At 55.4% G+C, this 21,082-nt stretch overlaps 1 protein-coding gene across 3 annotated transcripts in view; it reads right to left on the minus strand.

Annotated features, from left to right (window-relative positions):
* The window catches only part of Tcf7l1 (transcription factor 7 like 1), a 111,571-nt gene extending 91,070 nt beyond the window's left edge, over nucleotides 1-20,501 (minus strand). For 2 of the 3 annotated variants that reach the window (XM_047522769.1, XM_047522768.1), the window contains exons 1-3: nucleotides 20,065-20,501; nucleotides 19,921-19,984; nucleotides 19,568-19,695 (exon numbers count right to left, since the gene is read on the minus strand). In XM_047522769.1, coding sequence (XP_047378725.1) covers nucleotides 19,568-19,695; nucleotides 19,921-19,984; nucleotides 20,065-20,286 — 414 coding nt within the window. In that variant the 5' untranslated portion in view covers nucleotides 20,287-20,501. The remainder of the gene's footprint in view (nucleotides 1-19,567; nucleotides 19,696-19,920; nucleotides 19,985-20,064) is intronic. The other variant, XM_047522770.1, reaches the window with a different exon arrangement.
* Nucleotides 20,502-21,082: the final 581 nt, after the last annotated feature.

Below are 21,082 nucleotides of genomic sequence, written 5' to 3' on the forward strand. Positions count from 1 at the left end.
GAAGTCTCTGCCAGGGCAAGGGCATGAGAAGCCCGGACGCGGAGGCAGTGACGGAAGTAGGGAGACGCACCGTCAGGGCCCAGAGCATCAAGAACCCCTGGCATCCTCCATCAGGGCGCTGGCGTGCAGCCAGAGATGGCCTGGGGGCTGCGGTGGGGCCTGAGCCTCCAGCAGCGTCTCCACCTGAGCCCCGCACCACCTTGAATACACGTTCCAGGGCCCACAACCCCGAGGTTCTGAGCGTGGGGTTAGCCACGTGGAGAGTCAAAACAAAAACCAAAGCACAGGCCCCAGGGGCTTCTGAGGGCCCGTGACTCCTGGCCTTTGGGGACCTCAGGATGCGAGTTCTTGGATCGTCATTCCTGAGAGCACAGAGCCAAGGCCTGTGGCCCCACACCTGGCTTGCCCTGCTGGCCGGTATGTAGACCCACGGCCTCTGTCCCCATGGGAATGTCCAGCTGGCTCCCACCCTGGGCTCCAGCAGACCACATGAGCCCGCGTTCTGCCTCGAAGGACCCAGCCGGGCCCGGCCACCTTCAGTTCTGGCTCTGCTTTCAAGCCAGGGTCCCGGTACCACCCTGGCAAGAGGACACCTGAGCACAGGCCCCCCACAAGCAAATCACCAGGAACCCTCAGTCCCGCGTGGAAAGGGGCTCCTGGTCGCCTGGCTCCCCAGGTGAACTCCACGTGCAGGCAGAGCCTCCCTTCCTCCCAAGCCGCCCATGGCTATCCTAGGAGCAGAGGTAGCCACAGCTGGGCAGCTGCCTCTGACCTCCGTAAAGAGATCTGCAGCCCCACATGGACTCCGTTCCCTCCAGCAAGGGCCAGTGCGCCACATTCTGGAGCTACGTGCCAAGCACTGGAATGACCTTTGATAGACTTGACCCCGAAAACACCCCGAGCTCCTTCGGAGCTGCCGGAGAACCTGAAATTCACCAGGAAACCGGACAACTGCACAGTTACCCCAGAGACTCCAGAGTCTACGTTCCATTAGATGAGCCGACGTTGGCACCATAATGAGGAGGATGTGGGCAGCAGGAAGCAGGCTTTCCTGAGGGTGAGGCGAATGCAAGCCCCTAGCTATGGGGGACGATGGCACATCCCAGAGCTCTGTAGGCAAAGGGCACCATGACCAGCCGCCAGCTCTCCCAGGGGGCGGTGGGAGCTGGGGAGAGGCTGGGTACTACGCAGCAGGACAGAGGCACCGAGGCAGAGGGACGCGGGCAGGGCCCACGGGATGGCAGGCCAGGCCTCTGTGTGGGTAAACTGAGACCCGCCAGATGCCACACTCTCCCTAGGCATCTCCCGAGGGAGGCTTGTCAGGGTCCTTGGCCCAGAGAAGCCTGAAATGACCTTACATTTCTTCAGGGTTTCTCCATCTCTGAAAGGGAAAGAAGTGGCCTGGCCGGAGCAACTGCCCTCACGCCCTGCTCAGAGCTCCCCAAGGGCAGCAGCCAGGACGTGCCCTTCTGATCTCCATGGCTCTGGAGAAGCCGCTGGGCCACAGCGTGGGAGAGGCCTGGAGAACAGTCACAGAGGGACAGGCGTCAGCCTAACTGGCCCTGAATCACCCAGAGTGGCCGACAGCTAAGTCCGGGGAGGCTGCAGACTGAGCAGCTCACGGGTCCACGACAGGTGTCATCCAGCTGCCGACAGGAGGGTCTGTCCTGGGAGCTGCAGTTCAGGCAGACTCAGCCACAGGCGAAGAAGCCCATCTCCCTCCTTCCAGGAATCCCCTGCGCCACGCAGGCAAGGCTGAGCACCCCCTTACCAGGCCAGGGAGGCCTCCTCCACCACACCCTTGTGCTTCAACAGCCTCGGCCAAGGCCGGGACCAACGGTGCCGAGGGAAGATGGTCTGCACCAGAAGGGCAGAGTCAGACTCAAGACGCACCTTCTCTCACAGGATTCTTCATCGGGCGCGTGGAGCAGCCTGGGAAGCGTCAGAGGCAGGTGGGTCCCAGCTCGATCCTGCCCTTCAGCAGGACCTGTCCAAAGAACCAGGCCCCCCAGGTCTGAGACACAGTGCTGTGCTATTCTGCTCAAAATGACATTTTCTTAAAGCAGGATAAAAGATACACTGAGGGCTGGGGTTGTGAATAAGTGGTGGAGCGCTTGCCTCGCATGTGTGAGGCACTGGGTTCGATTCTCAGCACTGCCTATAAATAAATAAAATAAAGGTCCATCGACAACTATTAAAAAAAAAAAAAAAAAAAAAAAAAAAAAAAAGACACATGGCTCCTAGAAACTGCTGGGATTTTTTTTCCAAAAGTTGCTGGGAACTTTGTCACCCTCTCGAGCCCCCCTAGCAGAAGCTATCTGATCTGAGTGATTCGAAGAGTCATTTTCTTCAGGATTCAGTGAGCTTCCTTCCTGTCCCTCAACCTCTCTCGGCAAGAGGTGTGGTCAGAAATTATGAACGGGCTGTCCACTGCCCTGTCTGGGATCCCCGCTGACCTTCTGGCTTTGGCCTCCAGGAGACGGTGCAGGAGGCTGTGGAAGCTCTGCAAAGCCCGTGCCCCAAGGAGGGGCCAAAACGAAGCCCACTCGCCCACCAGCTCCTTGGCCAGTTCAGGTCTGGCTGCAGTTGCCAGAGCCACACGGCGTCCCAGCCCCATCAGAGCTCCTGGTGGGCAGTCCCTGAGGCGGAGCTGCCCCCCCCCCCCCAGCTGGCCTTCTCTGGCCTCCCTGCCAGCTGGGTCCCCGCTCTCTCCCCAGAAAGCACTTTCAACACCCGTGCCCCCGTCTGCACAGATGATGAGCAATTACACTGATTGCCCCTCGCCTCCCACTCACCCAGACCTCCCCTGGGCAGGAGGAGGAGCAGAAGCGGAGGCAGAAAGCCCGCTGGGTCTCCCTGTCCAGCTCCCTGGGAGCAAAGGAGGCTCCTGCTCTCCACCCAGAGGTCTTCAGAGGGCTGGAGCCCCTGCCCGGGTCCTCCTGGAGGACCAGCCATGCCCCAGCAGAGCCTCGGCATGCACGTGCTTGCTGCAGAGCCCGGGTGGGCCCTGGGACCGCACCTCCACCGCACAGCCCTGTCCCTCAGGCCCACACGCGCCATCTCCACGGCCCGCGGGGGTGGCACCACGTGGTGGGGCTGGGTGAGTCCGGGTGCAATGCCCGCCCTTGCCCGGGATGGCTGGATGACCTCAGGTAAGGCTGCTGACCTCTCATGGCCTTGATTTCCTCTTGAGAAAGGCAAGAAAACCTCAGTCGTGCCCTGCATGTCATTTTGAGAATCAAATGAAATGTGACTCCCCAGGACACAGAGAACACTCAAAGACGGAGTCACTGCTGAACGTCGTGTGCAGAGGGAGGAGAGCAGGCTCCAGGAGGCCGGGACTCTTCACCTGCCTGGGCCTCGGTTTCCCAAGTCAACTTGTGTCTGAGTCCCCCTAATAGAGCAGTCCGTGAGTAAGTGTCCCCAGCTTCTGGACACCTGTGGACAGCTGGGGCCTCGCACGCTGCGGTGAGGAGCACTGCAGGGTGCTGGGTCTCCAGGCGGGGCGCCCTGGCTGAGACCCCCCCGTGACGCACAGGTGGCCCCCCGCCGACGGTGCCACGCTCGCTCTGCCACGTGGGGCCAGTGGGAGCTGCCTGCCCGCTCCCTGTCCTGCAGGAGCTCAGGGTGGTCCTGGCAGGATCACAGACCCCTGTGCTCTCCCCGGGACAGGCCTGAGCACAGTTGACGGTTCCTGGGGTGCCTGGGGGCCCCGGGGTGAGAGTGAGGGACTGAGCTTCCCCACAGAGCCCCTGAAATGTGCTCGTGCCAACCTCACGGGAGCTGGACGCACACCCGGGACTTGGGTTCCTGGCCTTGCGTGGCGGCTGAGCTCCAGGGGTGCCTGCAGGCTTCGATGGCGCTTACAGACAGGGTCCCACGGAGGGCGGGGGCTCCCTCCAGAGCTCCCCACCGCGGGCCGAGGCTGCTCAGGCCTGGCCCAGAGAACAGAACACGGACGTCTGTGATCCCTCCCTGTGGACTGTGGTGGTCACTCCTGAGGCAGGGGGCATCCTGCCAAAGTGGTTCCCTTGGACTTAGTGGGTTCAAACTTCTGGATGTATGAGCCTCCTGGCGCAGCAGGGCTGGCAGCACAGTGAGGAGGCCGGGGCACACGGTGCCCACTTGCTGGCCAAAGGAGAAACAAGCTCAGATGCACACTGAAGCAGAGTTCCAGAGAGGGGCTGGAGGGGAGGAGAGAGGCCAAGGTCCAGAGGAGCCGTCTGCTTACCCCGGGGTTGAAGGACGAGGCTCCTGAACTCCCTCTCCACCTCATTATGACTTCTTTAACATTTGTTTTTAATTTATCCGAGATCATAATCTCTGCACACCACATATGAGCCAAACTTGAACTTGAAAACCAAGCTGGGCCTTTTGTTCTGCCCACGTTAATGAGCGCACAAAGGGGCGTCTGACTGCTTTCCCCCCCAAGTCTGAATGCCCGTTCCCACTGAGGTAACAGAACGCGTGCAGACGGGCCGCGGGCGGTCCCGGAAGTCAGGGTTCTCATCGGGCTGACTCACTGTGAGTTGCTGAGATTAGTTATTTCAAGCACTGTGCCCGTTTTTAAATAAATCAACAGCTCCCCGCTCCCTGGGCACGCTGAGGAAATGACAGGAATTGCAAAGGTCCACAGAATTCTAGTCATTTGCATTTGAAAGTGAAATACTAAGATTAGAGTAGAGCAGTACCGCAGACCAACCTGTGGTTCCCAAAGTGGGTTCCACAGGGCACCAGTCCTGTGAAACGTGGCGTGGCAAAGCAGGGCTCCACCGTTCACCAGACGCCGGCTGTGGGCCTCGCGTGCGCCGGTGCCCAGACAGCCACAGGAGCTGTGGGGTGGGCCCAGGGGAGACGGTGTGTGTGGGATGATCAGGCCCCACCCTCACCACAGCCAGGTGTGCTCAGGTGGAGAGAGCCGAGGACTTCCAGCAGGAGCCCTGTGCAAGGCCCAGGCAGGGGAGCACCAGGTGAGCCTTGGGACTGGGCGAGGGGACAGGGTGGGATGTTCCAGACACAGGAAAGCTCTGGTCCACAGGCCCCAGGAAGCCTGCAGGATCCACGCGGCTGTAAGGCGGACAGCCCTGGAGAAAGCAGCCAGCTGGCTCCCCCATGCACAGCGAGGATGCCGCTCTGCAGGGCTCATAGATGCACCATTGTTCTCCCGGCCTGTAAGAAACTTCAGAACAAAACAAAAGCCTTGTTCCTATAACTGGAAAACGATCGTGTGTCCTCTCGGAACAGCCAAAATACCTCGGAGTTGCTAATGTAATTCAAGTATTGTCCTTGGCACAGGCCTAGAAAAACATATGGCCTCCTCAACTGCACACAGGCGCCTGGGGTCGCAGCACAGGGATGTCCACGGACACACGCCAGACCGCGGCTTCATCTGTTTCTAAAAGGAGGATGTGTGGCCTCGATTCTGGGATGAGGTGAAAAAACTTCCACAATAAGCAAAATAAAAACGATCAGTCACCCCGAACACTTACGGAGAATTATGCACTGCAAGGTATATTGTTCAGAAGTGAACAATGAGTTCCCTTGTCAGCCTAAGAACGTCAGGAGGAAGGCAGCCACTTGATATTTGTTTTATTACATACGGTGCATAAAAAAGGGGGAAATGTAAAGAAACAATATCAGATATTCACACACGTGCAGAAAGGCAGGCTGTACAGAGGCCCCGTGAGGGTGATCGAAAAGCAGATAGGACAGCTGGGCCCTCAGGAACATGGACTGAAGGAAACCAGCCATCCCAAGTCAAACGCAAGGGGCCAGGCTACAGCTCGGCGATAGAGCGCATGCCCAGCCTGCACGAGGCCCTGGGTTTGATCCCCAGCACCAGAAAACCAAACTAAAACAACACAGAAGTGCGCCTGAATTTCAGGAGGCCAGTGAAACCCCCAAAGTGCAGGCTGCTACAGCTGTACCGAGCTTAGCTCCAAGCCCTCCGTGCGCCAGGCACCGTCCCTCACACACAGGTACGACGCTCCCTCTCCGGCACCAGGAACAGGACCTGGGCCACGTCGACACGGCTTGGCCCTGGAGCCGCGTGGACCTCTGCTGTCGGTGCCGGCGTGGGCTCCACCCTGAGCTCCTACCTGATGGTGGCCAGCTGTACTCAAGGGGCAGCAGGCCCGAGTCTGTGAGAATGTGAGCAGCCAGGAGAGGCACGCAGCCAGGATTTGCTGCCCTTGCCTCTACCCGGACGTTGTGCAGTCCCCTCATGGGTTTTACCTGTGGAGATGCGATCAGGTGGGAGAAACGTACCGTGTGTGTGTGTGTGTGTGTGTGTGTGTGTGTGTGTGTGTGGTGCTGGGATTGAACCCAGGGCTTCATGAGCGCTAGCAAAGCGCTCTACCACTGAGCCACATCCCTAGTGCTACGTATATACACGACCATATATGTACACGCACATAAACACATGCACACAAACATACGTATGTGTGTATGCGTATATATATATACACACACACTATATATATATATATATACACACACACAAAATAATATTTTTTAGTTGTGGATGGACACAACATCTTAATTTTACTTATTATTTCTATGTGGTGCTGAGGACGGAACCCAGTGCCTCACACGTGCCAGGCAAGTGCTCTACACTGAGCCACGACCACAGTCCCTCACAGGTATATTTTTTGTTCATAGAATAAAATGTGAGCCAGGCTTGGCTGGGGATGTGGCCTGGGGATGTGGCTCATTCGAACACTGGTACCCCCAAAAAAGAATATAAGCAAAAAAGACCTTAATTTCTTATACACAATGATACAGTATCAACTGTTAAAGGGACTGATTAACAACATTACTAATGTCAAGAGTACCTTAAAAAGAATCTATGTCCCTTTGGAACAAGTACTTACTAACTTTTTTTTTTTTTTGCGGTGCTGGGGATCTTACTAACTTTTTAAGTCACGACAGGCACATATTCCACTTCCAGCCCTACAGAACGGCTTGGCACCCTAGGAACGTCACAGAGTGACCCTTAGGGGCGAGGTCACACCTGGGTGTTTACATGGAGATCTGCAGGAACCTTCCCACTGTGAAGAGTCAGAACTCCTCCTAGAGACGGCTGGCTCCAGGTCTGGGACAGGAAGCAAGACGGGCCTGGAACATCCTGCCACTCCGGGACGGCACCCAGAGGACTCTGAGCCAACCTGAAAAGGCTCCAGCAGGCTAAGACAGAACAAGGTATCAATAAGGAAAATAAGGGCTGGGGAGATAGCTCAGCTGGTAGAGTGCTTGCCTTGCAAGCACAAGGCCCTGAGTTTGCTCCCCAGTACCACCAAAAAAAAAAAAATAAAAAATAAGGAAAATAACTGCAAATAGACCGAAAGACAATAACTAGGTTTAAATCCAAAAGTTCACGAGGATGCCAATGATGACGACAATGATAAAATCACTAGTCACCTTCACGGGGTGATAAGACACCATCTGGAAACTAGTAAACAGGTACAGAATCAAGCACTGGATTGATGACCTGGATAAAGCAAGAGAGCTGCAGGAGGTCTGTGAATCTCCCATCTCTGCGGCCACATAGGGCCCCAGTCACCACCACCCAACTGGGCACCTCGTAATGCAAATAGCAGCACTAAAGGCCATGCAAATGACCAAGCATGGCTGTGTTCTAATAAAACTATAAAAACAAGTGACGGGTCGGTTTTAGTTGGTGACCCTTGATCTAACGCGACTGAACAGTGGACGCTGGACACTGTTACTTTTTAAACATATCACAGCTGAAAGATGATGGAGTGAGAGAGACTTCGCCATTCTGAAGCTGCCAATGAAGCCAAGGAGGCGGGTGTCACTCACCAGTGATGTGACCAACACAGAGACCTCAGGCGGCTCCCAGGAGGGATGGACACCTGTAAGACAGTCTTGCAAACACAAGTGAAGAAGAGGTGGAGAGAGAACACTGAAGCTGGAAAAAGAATCCAAATCTAACAATTTCCAAGAACTGGAGGCAGAGAAACATCTGAAAGACATCGCGGGGGTTGCATTCAACAAAATGCAGAAGGCGAGAAACTCCACAGGTGTCATCAAGATAAAGATCTAGAAGCCTAACTAGGAAGTTCTTGACACCTACCCAAGAATGCAGAGCAGTGTCAACCAGCTGTCTCATGAGGGGAAACCCTCCAAAGTCATGTGTCGTTCCTTGATAAATCATCTGTGAAGACTAAAAAATCTAAAGCAGGCTTGTTTTTTGTTTTGTTTCTGCAGGGCTGGGGACGGAACCCAGGGCTCACACGTGCCAGGCAAGCCCTAACCACTGAGCTACACCCAGCCCTATTTGCTTGCTTTTTAATGAAGGACACAAAACTCTCTTCATCTTATTTAGTACTCACAATTATGCTGGCAGCTTGGGAGATCTTTATTCTTTTCTTACAATGTCAACTTTTAAAACTATGACCGTCAACTTGTCAACCCCCCACAGTAATAAGTGTTTTTGGCAAAAACCATCAAGGGTTAGACTGTTGCCAGTGGTTAGTGCTTGTGTGGAATGCAGGAAACCCTGGGTTCCATCCCCAGCACTACAAAAAGAAAAAAAAAAATCATTCAGGGCTAGTAAAGCCAGTGGGTGAAACTTTGATGAGAATGGAAGGAATATTTATATAGTCTCAAGTAGCTCCCATAAGATACTTATTAATTACAAAAAAAAATTAATAACTTCCGTGGAGAAACCAGCCAGACATGATTTCAACCAAGAGAAGAAGATGAACAGCAACTACACTGGGAAAAATAGGCGTAGCTCCTGATGAGATGCTCCACCAAAATGCACAGCCTGAATCTACTCATGAAGGAGCCACCTTCCTGCTGCAGAACGAGTGGCTTGTGGTCTCTAAAAAGTAGGAGCATGAGAAACAGCCTGAAGAAGTGGTCCAGTCTGAAGGGGACCAGAGCATGGGCGTCTGAGCCCGACGCACCCCAGCCCCGCACCCTGCCTGCCCCACGCCCCACAGCCCACCGCCGGTCTTCTTTTTTGGTTGCTGGGGGTTGAACCCAGATCCTCTATGCTGAGCTACCCACCCCAGTCCTCCGAGTTAAAAAAAGAAAAGAAAAGAAATGTACTGAATGTCCTTCTTTTTAAAACATACACATGCTATGCAGTGGCACAAAATAATATAGCTCCTTGAGAAATTATGCCCCTTAAATAAATTGATATTGGGTCTGCAGGTTACTCTGAAATACTCTAAAAAAGTTATAGAGAGAAGGATAAAGAAAATATAGTGTATGTTGACATTCTGGGAAATCTGGAAGAACCTGGAATTTGTTGTGTTCTTTGTGTTTTTTCAGTCCTGAAATTAGTCTAAAATTCAAAGTTAAAATATACACATATAATTTACATACTGTCACATGTATCCCATATATAAATTAAGTTTAACTATTTATAGTGTTTTATTTTGTTTTCGGTACCAGGGCTTAAACCCAGGGATGCTTAACCACTGAACTATAACCCCAGTCCTTTTTATTTTTATTTTGAGCAAGCATCTTCCTAAGTTGTTTAGGGTCTCACTAAATTGCTGAGGCTGGTCTTGAGCTTTCAGTCCTCCTGCCTCAGCCTCCCAGGTTGCTGGGATTGCAGATATGCAGCACTGTGCCAGGCAGGTGTAACTTATAAAGCATAAGTACACACACTGTCAGGTGGAGAGCTACCTGATTGGGAACTCATGCAAACCCAGGATTTATTAAAGTGACATGTGAGTCTTGCAAAGGGAACTGACAGCCAGGTAAATTCATAACCTGTACCAAAACTAATGCTGATTCATCAATCACTCTGAAGCACTTTCCGGTTCTCCGTGATTACACACTTGAATCATTTCCTATAAAGGTATTTTAAATGGGGCAAGAAAACGTCCACTTATTAAAGCACTGTGTACAACTTTTCTGATGGGACTGTAATGCCACACCGCTATCAATTGTCATGCTAACATTTCTCGTTTCTTTTGATAGCCCAGAGATCCGTTCTATGGCTCTGGTGTTTTATTTTAGCCTTGGTCCAATTCTGCTTTTAAGTCATTCAGTTTAGCCAGAATCTGAACCCAGTGCGCCTCAGAGTACTATGGTCATGCGGACGCTAGGCTGGTCGGGAGCAGGAGGCAGGAAGACATGCATTTGATTATTCCCGTGTGGCTTCAGAAGCCAGGCAGCCACCTCAAGTGGTCAGAAAGAAAACAGGGAATCCAGAGGGAAATAGATCCACTGAGCTACGGGGCACAGGAAAACCAAGAAGGAGTCAGAGGCGAGGACGCCACTGTGGCTGTGGACAGCCCCACCGGGCTCCGGCTGCATGCGGGCGCAGTGCATCCTGAGGGGAAGGGGCGGGCAGGCGAGCCCGGAGCCAGGGGGTGAGCTGGAGCTCCTCTCGACTCGACACACACGCTCTCTGCCTTTTGCTGCAAATGGCGTTTTCTCATCACCGGCTTCTCCGGGAAGAGTGGAACCAGAGCCCTAAGCCTGGACACTGGCTCTACCGCCGTGTGGGGAGGAGACTGGGCCCCGGTCCTCTCGCAGTCTCAGCTTCCTCGAGGATGAAACGGAGGTTAGCACATCAGCGGCGCAAGCCTTCCGCGTGGTACCAAGGTGTGACAGTGCCTTTGGGCCGCGGTCAGCAAGCACACTTAAATATTCACGCTGTCCACATTCAACAGACGAATGGCTTCAGATGCACAGGTGCTATCTAGGCAAGGCGTGCTGAGGCGCACGGTACCCACCTCCCGAGAGGGGACGGACGCTCCAGGGAGGGCAGCTGAGCAGCTCAGCCCTGGTCCTGTCTCTGTCTCGCTCTACGACTGCTCTGGGCAGGCTGTCTCTGCGCCGAGTCAGATCCTTCCAGCTGAGGGCTATATTTGCACGCTTGGTTTACCAAAGCTTGGTTTGTACTCTAAATTGCAGGGTCCTGACTGAGAATCCCAGAAGGAACACTCAACCCACCCCAGGAGGCGTATTACAAATCCAGCTGATCTTGGCGACCCTGACGTACTCACTGAGAATTCATGGAGGGGAGCTTGGCCCTGATCAGAGGTCACTGCGGCCAGGAGACCTGGGCTTGCACACTGACCTGTGTCTGCTCCTCCTCCTCAGATTCATCAGCTTCTTCAGGTGCCCGCCCTGCAGTGACGCCCCTCGGGTCCTTGCAGGACTGTCTTCTCCCTGAGAGCCAGCGCCTTCACCGCCAGGGCTCCAGGAGGGCTTGGCAAACACCCCAAGGCCTCCCCAAGTCCACAGTCATGCTCGGGAGGCCCCGGGGAGCCTCTCACCAGGCTGCTGTTTCCAGGAAAAGACCACCTGGAGGTGATCTGCACACTGGAGGCAGAAGTACTGGATTCCACGATCTCTACTTTCAGATCATTGTAGACACTCAGGTGCATGTGCACACAGGGCAGGGACAAGAAGGGAGGCCAGTAGCTCCCCTCAGTTCCCCAAATGAAAAGGGTGCAAATGTCACCCCCGTGGTCAGGTCATGCTGCAATGGTCTTCCACAGGTGACTGATTTGTAGAGAGCTCAAAGAAAGCAACTAATTTTCAGATATTTTATAAGTGAACAAGGACATATTTGCACACCTGGTTTACCGAAGCTTGGTGTGGACTCTAAGCGGCAGTAGCGAGCGGGCGGGTCCCTCCAACGTCCTTCACACCAGGGACGCACGTCTGTTCTTCAGCCCTCACAGAGTTCAGCAAGGAAAACCAGTTTCCAGCTTCCCAACGAGTCAGACTCTAGAAGATGACCACTCTTCTCCCATGGTGAAGCGCCTGGGGCAGTGGGCTAAGGCTCCTCTGCAGTCCAGCCTGCTGCCGGGACTTGCCCACGGCCTCTCACTCACTCAGACAGCGTGGATCAGGGACGGGAGGTCCCTGAGTACAGCCTGCACCCTCCCTGCACGGCCACTGACGACTCTCAGCAGTCCTGCTGAAGCGGGAAGCAAAGGCTGCTGTCCTTCCTGGAGAAGCTGGTGCTCCCAGGCTGGAGAGAAGTGGAGTCCCAGGGCAGAAGGGGCAGCCCGGGACTCGGGAATCGCTTTCCGTGATCAGCAGTGTGACTTGTAGCAGACGCCTGACTTCACAGTCTGCGTGTGCAGCGGCCAGATGGGAAGAAGTGCCTGTTTCCCAGCAGGTCAGACACTGCGACACACCGAGGTTGCCGCAGCCACTACCAAGCGCTCGCCACTTGGGAGGCCACTTACCTCTGTCACAGCCGGACAGAAAGAGCAAACGCTCTGCACTCATCTGCCAGCCTTCAAAGGCTTAAGACAAAATCTGAAGGTCAATCTGATGGGCCAAGGTGATTCCTGCGTGAATGAGCGTGTTTGACCACCTGGGAGGTGGAACATAGTTTCCCATACCTGGTCCCCATTTATAGTTCTTTTGTGAATTTGACGTCCATGTTTCCTCTCAGTCAGGGTGAACACATGGGGCCTTGTTCTCTCTCTTGAAAAAGGATTTCCAAAAACACTGCAAACGGTAGAGGACAGGAGTGTGGATTCGTTTCCTGTCCTGGGGTCTCCAGGCAGCTGGGACCATCATCCTGTCCTGGGGTCTCCAGGCAGCTGGGACCATCATGCTGTCCTGGGGACTCCAGGCAGCTGGGACCATCATCCTGTCCTGGGGTCTCCAGGCAGCTGGGACCATCATCCTGTCCTGGGGTCTCCAGGCAGCTGGGACCATCATCCTGTCCTGGGGTCTCCAGGCAGCTGGAATTATCATTCTTTTATGGTTTCCACAAAAACTCCTAAAAACAGCCATAGTTAGGAAAACATTTTGATGATTTTATTTTCAAACTCTGAAGTGTACGTCTAAATTAAATGTTCATTTCCCAGGAAAATCTGTAGATCATGTACACAATGAAAAAGATCTATGATTTTGAAGTTTGTTTTAGAATCTTAGAAGTACAACTGAGGTTCCTCAGAGCATCGCTGGATGCTGTAGGAATCGCAGAAAGAAACTAGTGCCGGCCGCCTTGCAGCACGGGGGAGAGCCAGCCCCGCATCCCTCCTCCCAGATGCCTGGGCTTTCAAACTGCATGGACTACACTGCTCCTTGTTTCGGTCAGCTTCTTCACCACTGTGACCAAAACAGCTGACAAGAACAACGCAGAGCAGGAAAAGTTTGTATGGGGCCCACGGCCTCAGAGGTCTCAGTCCGCAGGCAACGGGCCCAGAGCAGCAGGCCGCGGGGAGGAAAGCAGCTCAGGACATGGCACCAGGAAGCAGAGAGAGAGAGGGATTCTCACTCACCAGGGTCAAAATATAAACCCAAAAGGCACCCCCCCACCCCGTGACCTGCCTACAAGTCACCCCCAGCCAGCCCACATCAGTGGAGTAATGCACTGATTAGGTGAAGACTCTTCACCCCAGTTTCTCCTCTCAACTGTCTTGTACTGTCTGACACATGAGCTTCTGGGGAACACTTCCTATCGATCCCATAACACCCCCTAAATGCAATCCAATGATACACACAGAGAGCACACTAAACCTCGCAAAGCAGACGAACAAACGGGGGCAGTTTTCTCCACGCTCTTAAGTGACCGGAACTTCCTGGCCCCCAGCGTCTGCCCCCTGCTGCAAACAAGGTGCATTTGGACTCCCGTCTCTCTCCCCAACACCAGCCAGCCCCGTGCAGGAGAGATCTCCCAGGAGTGTTGTGACGCCTCCTTATTTAGCACAGAGCTGAAAGGTCCCACGTGTCTGCTTCTTAATGAGGCCCAGAGGAAGAGCCCGGAGTCTCCCTGCTGGGAGCAACAGTCCAGCCCTCCAGCGCACTCGACCCGCGCATCCGCCCACCCCACCTCTGCACACCTGGCTGCTAGGGCGGGGAGGACCCCTGAAGGACAGCATCCTCCACGGGGAAGGAGGACACCCACAGTCCTTGAGGAAACTGTGGACAGAAAGTGACTGTGGAGAGTGCGCCCTTCCCTCCCCTCCACCTCCATGGGTCTGCGTGGTCCCTCAGCCGTCCAGCCACCCTGGTCCCCAGCTCCTCCCGCTGCCCTTCTCCAGCTGCCCACACCGTCCAGGCACTGAGGTGCCAACGGTCCTCAGCACCATCCCCTTGAGCCAGGCGTATCCCCAGAGAAGCTCAACAGTTCCCCAGACGAGAGCCCACAAATGGTGTGGGCTCTGTCCTTGCCAGAGCACCAGGGCATCTGTCAGGTGGGGACCCCTCGAGGTCACTCACAGGTCACCCAGGCGTGGACACCTGGGTGAACTGTGACCTGGGCCACTTCCTGGTGACCCACACCTCCTCAGGCAAATGCAGGCGGCCATCCCCGTCTCCTTCCACTCGGGTCGTCTCCCTCACCCTGTGTCCTCGCTGTCCTGGCTCCTTCCGGGTCCTGCCCTCGGGGTCCAGCACTTCCTGCCACGACTTTTTAGGAGTGGTGCTGGGATGGAAGCCAGGACCGTGCACATGCTAGGGACGCCCTCCAACACTGAGCCTCACCTCAGCACTGCGCGTGACCCCCAGGGTTCTCCACTCCTCCCAGGCTCTGCCCCTCGTCCTTCCACGTGGATGGAGACCAGTGGCCTGCAGACATCCAAAGACCTTGGTCTCTGCCCTCTCTGCACCAGCTCCCATCTCAAAGTGGGAGTGGGATAGAGTGAGACGCCCTCTCTCACGTCAGTATATATTTATATTTAACAAGATTTACTTTGAATTAAGAAATGAGTGAGCTGGGCATGGTGGTCCATGCCTGTAATCCCAGTGGCTCAGGAGACTGAGGCAGGAGGATCACAACTTGAAGGCCAGTCTCAGAAACTTAGCGAGGCCCTAAGCAACTTAGTGAGACCGCATCTCCAAAAATAAAAAGGGCATGGGATGTAGCTGGATGGCAAAGCTCCAGGGAATTAAACCCCCAGTACCCCTCCCCCAAACTGGGTGGGTTTCAAGGACTAGTTTAAAACCACCCCGTACCTGCCTTCCTCCAGCATCCCAGCTCCACACAATTTCCCCTACTTGTCCTTATTCTAAAAAATGCTTCTCCAGGCTTGTCTCTGAACATAGACATCATCTCTTGATGCTAATAGTACTTCTTCCTAACTCAATTTTATTTGTGTATTTGTGTGTGTGTGGTACTAGGGATTGAACCCAGGGGCACTTAACCACTGAGCCACATCCCCAGACAGATTTATGTTTTGAGACAGGGTCTCACTAAGTTGCTTAAGTTCTTGCTAAACTGCTGAGGTTGGCTTTGAACTCAGTATCCTCCTGTCTCAGCCTCCTGAGCCACTGTGATTACAGGCGTGCTACCTCCATTTTTACATCCTTTAGGGAAAAGACTGGGTCTAATGCATTTGTCTCCCATGGTCCCTTCACCACTGTCCATCATAAGTACTCAATAAATATTAACCAGAGCAGCCAAGTTGTTACAAATTAATATTAAGGATGAAGTTCTGAATTTTCCCAATTTGCAAATAAAAGTTGCCTCTCAACTGAAATATAAATCGGATCTTCCCATTACAAAAGATTTTTCCAGTGGGTTAATCATTTAAATTCTTTTCCTGCCACAATTTTTTTGGTAACATTACATGTCTCTAGAAAGGCTGGAATATTCTTTGTTAAAGTTAGATGTGTGCGTGTGTGTGTGTGTGTGTGTGTGTGTGTGTGTGTGTACACTTGCAACGACCTGCTCTCTCCCCAAGAAGCCCTAGAAATGCGATCAATAAAGAATGAGAGCAAACTAACTTTCCAAAACCATAAGAAGTCAAGTCAGACATTCCCTGCCAGATCCACCCACCCACAGAAAGACTGACAGGGTTCAAGTCCCTTCACGGTTGAAATCAAATGTCACCCTAGCAATCCAAGTGCCAAAACTTTTGCAACACAGGGAGGGTCCCCTGGAAGCTTGCTCTCTCTGCAAAGCCCTCTTTAAATGCTGAGTTATATTTAGAAAAAATGGAACAGAAGTTATATTTAGACAAAATGACTTAAAAGAATTTTACCAAAAGCAGCATGTTTATACTAATCCTTCAAAAGAAAGGTTTCCCTCAGCTGTTACATACGACTCCAGAAGCAACCCCTGTGCACGCAGAGTTCTGCCCATCGGGAAGAAGGGGTGTGCCTGGAGCCTGGCCAGACTGCCCACGGGAAACAGTGGGGTCCAGGAGGACTTAAAAGTGGACGTAGGTGACTGCATGACCATGTGATCCTACAATATGTACGGTCAGAACAATGAGAGGTCACACGCCGTTCAAATATCACCTATCAAAATGTACAAATGCATTCTACCGTCAAGCATAACTAATTAGAACAAATTAAAAAAATTTCTTTTAAAAGTGGGCCCACGCTCAAAGACAATTTTGGGCAGAAACTGCAGTTGATGGTCTGACGAGGACCTGAGAACCTGGCTTGAGCTGCAGGCCACGGTGCCTAGACGTACACACCACAGAGGCAACGGGCGCCCTCACCACTCCACCTGGGCCGCTCCCTTCCAAAGGCCTCAGCACCCACCCTGTGGCCCCAGCCCACTCTGTCCCTTCCTGGGTAGCCGGCAGAAAACGTTTTCAACATTTTCTTTTCAGCTGTCTTAAACTTTGAGAGCCAATTTCTAACGTATTGACTACGCTTCCATAAGAAAATTCTGCTCAACAGGGCTGAGGTGGTTTTGGAAACCTGGGGAGACTTCATGGGTGACTACATGAGTTTGGTGTGACAACTGCCAACAGTGAAAAATGGCCTGTGGCAGTTATTCCCCTCGGCATAGGCCATGGCTCCAGGCTCCAGATAAGCACAGGGCTGGGAGGCCTGGCACTCACCCAGGTCAAGGGGACCTCTTCTCCAAAGAGCCTCAGGAAGAGGCCATTTCCCAGCATCTCGGCCAAGCCAGGGCAGAGGCCGGGGTGCCGCTACACAGGGAGAGCCCGCCCGGCTATTGGCCTGCCAGGCCCCAGCTGTCCCAGAGCCGAGCTGAGGCCTAAGGCCCACCGACACCTGCAAACACTGCAGCCAATCCCTACTCTTCCTCCTAAGCTGGTGTTTCCAGGAAGAATTGGAGCAGCAGAGAACCAGAGCCATCAATTCTATACCACGTATAAGCCCTAGAGCAGCACAGCCCAGAGCTATACCATGGAGAGGTAAATCAAAGACCTAAAATGCCGCTGGGCACGGTGGCACACAGCTGTAAGCCCAGTGGCTCAGGAGGCTGAGGCAGGAGGATCGCAAGTTCAAAGCCAGCCTCCACAGCGTAGTGAGAACCTAAAGCAACGTAGCAAGACCCTGACTCAAAGTAAAATGCAAAAGGGGGCTTTTTACTGTCATGTATAACTAATTAGAATAAATGAAAACAAACAAGCAGAAAAACACGGCCGGCTTCACAGCTTCAGCAACTTATCGAGGGCCTAAGCAATTTAGCAAAACCCTGACTCAAAAAAAAAAAAAAAAAAAAAAATTAAAAGAAAAAAAAAAAAGGGCAGGGAGTGGGGTGGGCATGTGGCTCAGTGGTTAAGCACACCTGAGTTCAATGCCCAGTACAAAAAAAAAAAAAAAAAAAAAAAAAAACCCCCCCAAAAAAAACAAAAACGATGCCCCAAACAGACCAGATCATATAGTACAGGCACCTCCTCCCCCAGGAGCCAGCTACCTCCCTCCCTCCCTCCCCACCGACATCTAGCAATACTCATTTTCCCAGGCTAGGGACCCAGCAGAGGCCACTGTCTGGTAAACTGTTTGCCTATGGTGAAGATCATATTAATGACATTGATATAATCACCTGGAGGAAAATCATCGGGTCCCATAGTCCAATCAAGTGGTCACGTGTCTTATCACTAGCTCCCCTTACTGCCCAAGGAAGAGGGTCCAGTTAGACATCAGTGAGTTCGGTAGCTAAGCAGGCAGGAGACACAGAGAGCGGGTACCACAGGGGGCTCCAACAGGCGGTGGCCTGGGCTATTGATGAGGAATGGTTGCAAAGAAGGGCGGGGACAGACAGAGTGGGAATGTGGACTCCCTAAGAAAGGCTCCCAAATGCCACGCAGGCCTGGCTATCGGAACCCCAGTATCAGCAAGATTCAGCCTGCCTGCATTCTTCTTCAGGAAAGAACACAGAAGAGAAGGAAAGACAGAAAACCTGCCTTGCTTGGCTCTTGGTGTGGGGAGGCAGAGTAAGATACCCTTGACACAGTCAAGGTCCAAGAGGAACCTGTGAGGCGAGAATCCAACCCCCCAAAGAGAAATGGGCACACAGAGTAATCTCCAGCTTGAGGAGGAGACATGTTCCAGACACGTCTGCTGGCTCTCCCTAGAACGGGCTCTGGGTTGATGCAAAGAAGTCGGTGGCTCCTTTCCCCCTCTCCAGGACCCCAGACATCCTAGTGACAAATGGGAAGAATGGGGCTTCATGGATAACTCTGGCCACACATGCCAAGTTAGGAAACTCCCATTTCCACCTCCATCTGCGGGGAACGCGGCCCAAGGAGGGAAAGCTCACCCAACTTTTCTTGAACTAGGAATAGGAAAAAGCAACAGTTGCAGGCCCAAATCCAGACTTCGCTGCGAAAGGGACACAAGACGGTTGGGCCAAACCTGCGGAGTCTCCTCCCTCTCAGAGCGATGCTGAGAGGTCTGTGCGCTCCCACGCTCCTCTGCAGGATCAGAGCCTCCCCCAGCGCCCACTCCGGAGGGTCAGCACTCCCCGACCGGTAAGGGGAAGCTGGGCGGAAGCAAAGACCACGGGTGGGAAACCGCAGCGCGCAGCAGGCACACAGTAGGTAGGCGCTCACCCAAGGCCTGCCGCCGGACCCAGCACCTGGGCAGCGATCACGGGGGTGGGGTGGCGACACAGGAGATACAAAGGCCTGGCCAGGCCAGGGCCGTACCCCTCGCTAGGCGGGCGGGGGGTGGGCAGTTTGGAGCTGAAGAGGGGGAAGGAATCCGCCCTCATTTGCACGTCGTCTGGGGCCCAGGCAATTTGCTTAATCACCGCTCTTAATGCCAGAGCGCAGTACACAATGCGCGCCCATTCACGGGCTTAAAGTGTCGCAGCGCTCGCTTTAAATGAGAAAAGCCAGCAACAAAAGGGGGGAAAAGCCAAGTTCCTCAACTTGGGGAATGCCTAGGGTCGCCTCAAAATCATCTCCGGGAGTTTAAAATCCTGAGCTCGGGTGTGAGGGTTGGGGGAGAGCGGGGGTCGTGAACAACTCTTCCAAATGCAGGGTGGTTAGCTACGAGCTCAGGGCCGCCCAGAGAACCCGGGGAACGGGGGGCAAAGTCGACCCGGCTCCCCGGAGCCCGGCCCTATTGCCAAGTCGTGCTGGCCGGCTCTGGAAGGAAGTGCGACCCCCGCAGCGGGCACAGACCCAAGCATTCCTTGAAGCAGGCCAAGGGCTGTGGGGGCTAGGGAGATCCCAGAGGCGGGTCCCAGAGCCTCGACCGCAAGGGGAGAATAGCTAAGGAACTTCCCATCCGTGCAGGCGCTGGCAGCGCAGCCCAGCGCTCCGCCGCCACCGAGAAGTTCAACTCCGCAAACAAGTTCTGCCCGGGGTCGGCGCAGGAGGCCCCACCCCCACCCCGCGCCGAGCCTGGGGGCACATCCTGCGGTGCCCGCCCGGCGCTGCCGGCCCTCGCTCACCGTGCGCGCTCCTCCGGGAGACAGGGGTCCGTTGGAGAGGTACGGGCTGCTCAAGTCCGGGATCATCAGGAAGGGGTAACCAGGGTAGGGGGGCCCCTTAAAGAACGCGCCGTCCTGGGGCCTTCTCACTGCAGACAAAACCGAGTCTGGGTGAGGCCTGGGCCCGGGACGGCCGCGGCAGGGGGCTCCGGGCGGGGACCGGGACTCGAGCGCCCCTCACGCGCGCTCCAGGGCGGCTGCTGCCGAGAGGGCGGAGAGCAGGGGCTCAGCCACCGGCGAGGGGACCGAGGGCCGCCTGCTGAGGCGCGGAGCCCCGCGGGCCGGCACTGGGGGCTGGCCCGGTGGACACGTACCTTCGGCGAAATAGTCCCGCGGCTTCTGGAAAGCGTCCCGGGCGGGCTGAGGGCGCCTCTCCGCCTGCGGAGGAGACACAAAGGCGCGGGCGGGTGAGCGGGCGCGGGGCTGGGTCCCCCGGGGCCGGCGTGGGACCTCCTTACCTCCGAGTCCGAGCTGCTGCTCTGGTTCTCCGACTCGTTGACCAGGGACGACTTGACCTCGTCCAGGTCCCGCTGCGCCGAGGCGCTGTCGCTGCTCGGCTCCTGCTCCTCGCCACCCTCATCCTGGAAGGGGATCAGCTCGTCGCTCGCCCCCAGGTCGTCCCCTCCTCCGGCCGCCCCGGCTCCGGAGCCGCAGCCCCCGCCGCCGCCTAACTGGGGCATGGTGGCCGCGGACCCGGGCCGCCGCTCGCAGCCCCGCGCCCCACCCGCGCGCTCGGCTCCCCGGCGCCGCCGCGGCAAAGTTTGACAGGGCGTGGCCCCGCGGGGAGCGGCGCGGCCGGCCGGGCGGGGAGCTCAGATCGGCCCTCGGGCAGCGCGAGCCCGGGCTCCCCAACTCGCCGCGGCCGCCTGCTCCGCCGGGGCGTCCGGCGCGGGCCAGCGGGGAGGGGCGATCGGGCAGTGGGAGGGACCGCCGGCTGGGCAGGGGCGCTGGAGGGAGGAGCCGCGCTGCAAGCTGACACCCGCGCGCCTCGGGAGCCCGGAGAGCAAGCGCGCGCTCACACTGGCCTTCACACTCGCACCTTCCGGAGGCCGTGCCTCCCCGCAGCGCGCGACGCCGGACCCCGAGCTCGCCCCGATCCCTCCTCGCGCCTCACCCGGAGCCCCGGAGACCCTCTCTGCAGCCTGGCGCAAACCCCGGGAGTCTTGCCCGCACCCCTCCACATCCCCTAACTTTCTTCCAAACAGCCCCACAACTCTGCGCCGGCCCGCGCCCCCTCCCACCGCCTCGGCGCGCAGGCGGGCGGCACTGCCCCCTGCGGGAAAACCTCAGTCGCGCAGATCCGCGCCGACCGCTCGGCGGTCCCTGGGAGCGCGGGGTCTGTCAGCGCTGGAGCACGGCCGCTGCAGAGCAGGGCTTTGGAGAAATCCATGACACTCCGAAATACGCCGCGGTCCTCTTTCCTCTGGGATCCCATCGCGTCCCTCGCCCCTACCCAGGTTTTCCACCTGGTCCAGA

Source organism: Sciurus carolinensis, chromosome 13 (assembly GCF_902686445.1).
Source record: "Sciurus carolinensis chromosome 13, mSciCar1.2, whole genome shotgun sequence".
Classification (NCBI taxonomy): Eukaryota; Metazoa; Chordata; class Mammalia; order Rodentia; family Sciuridae; genus Sciurus; species Sciurus carolinensis.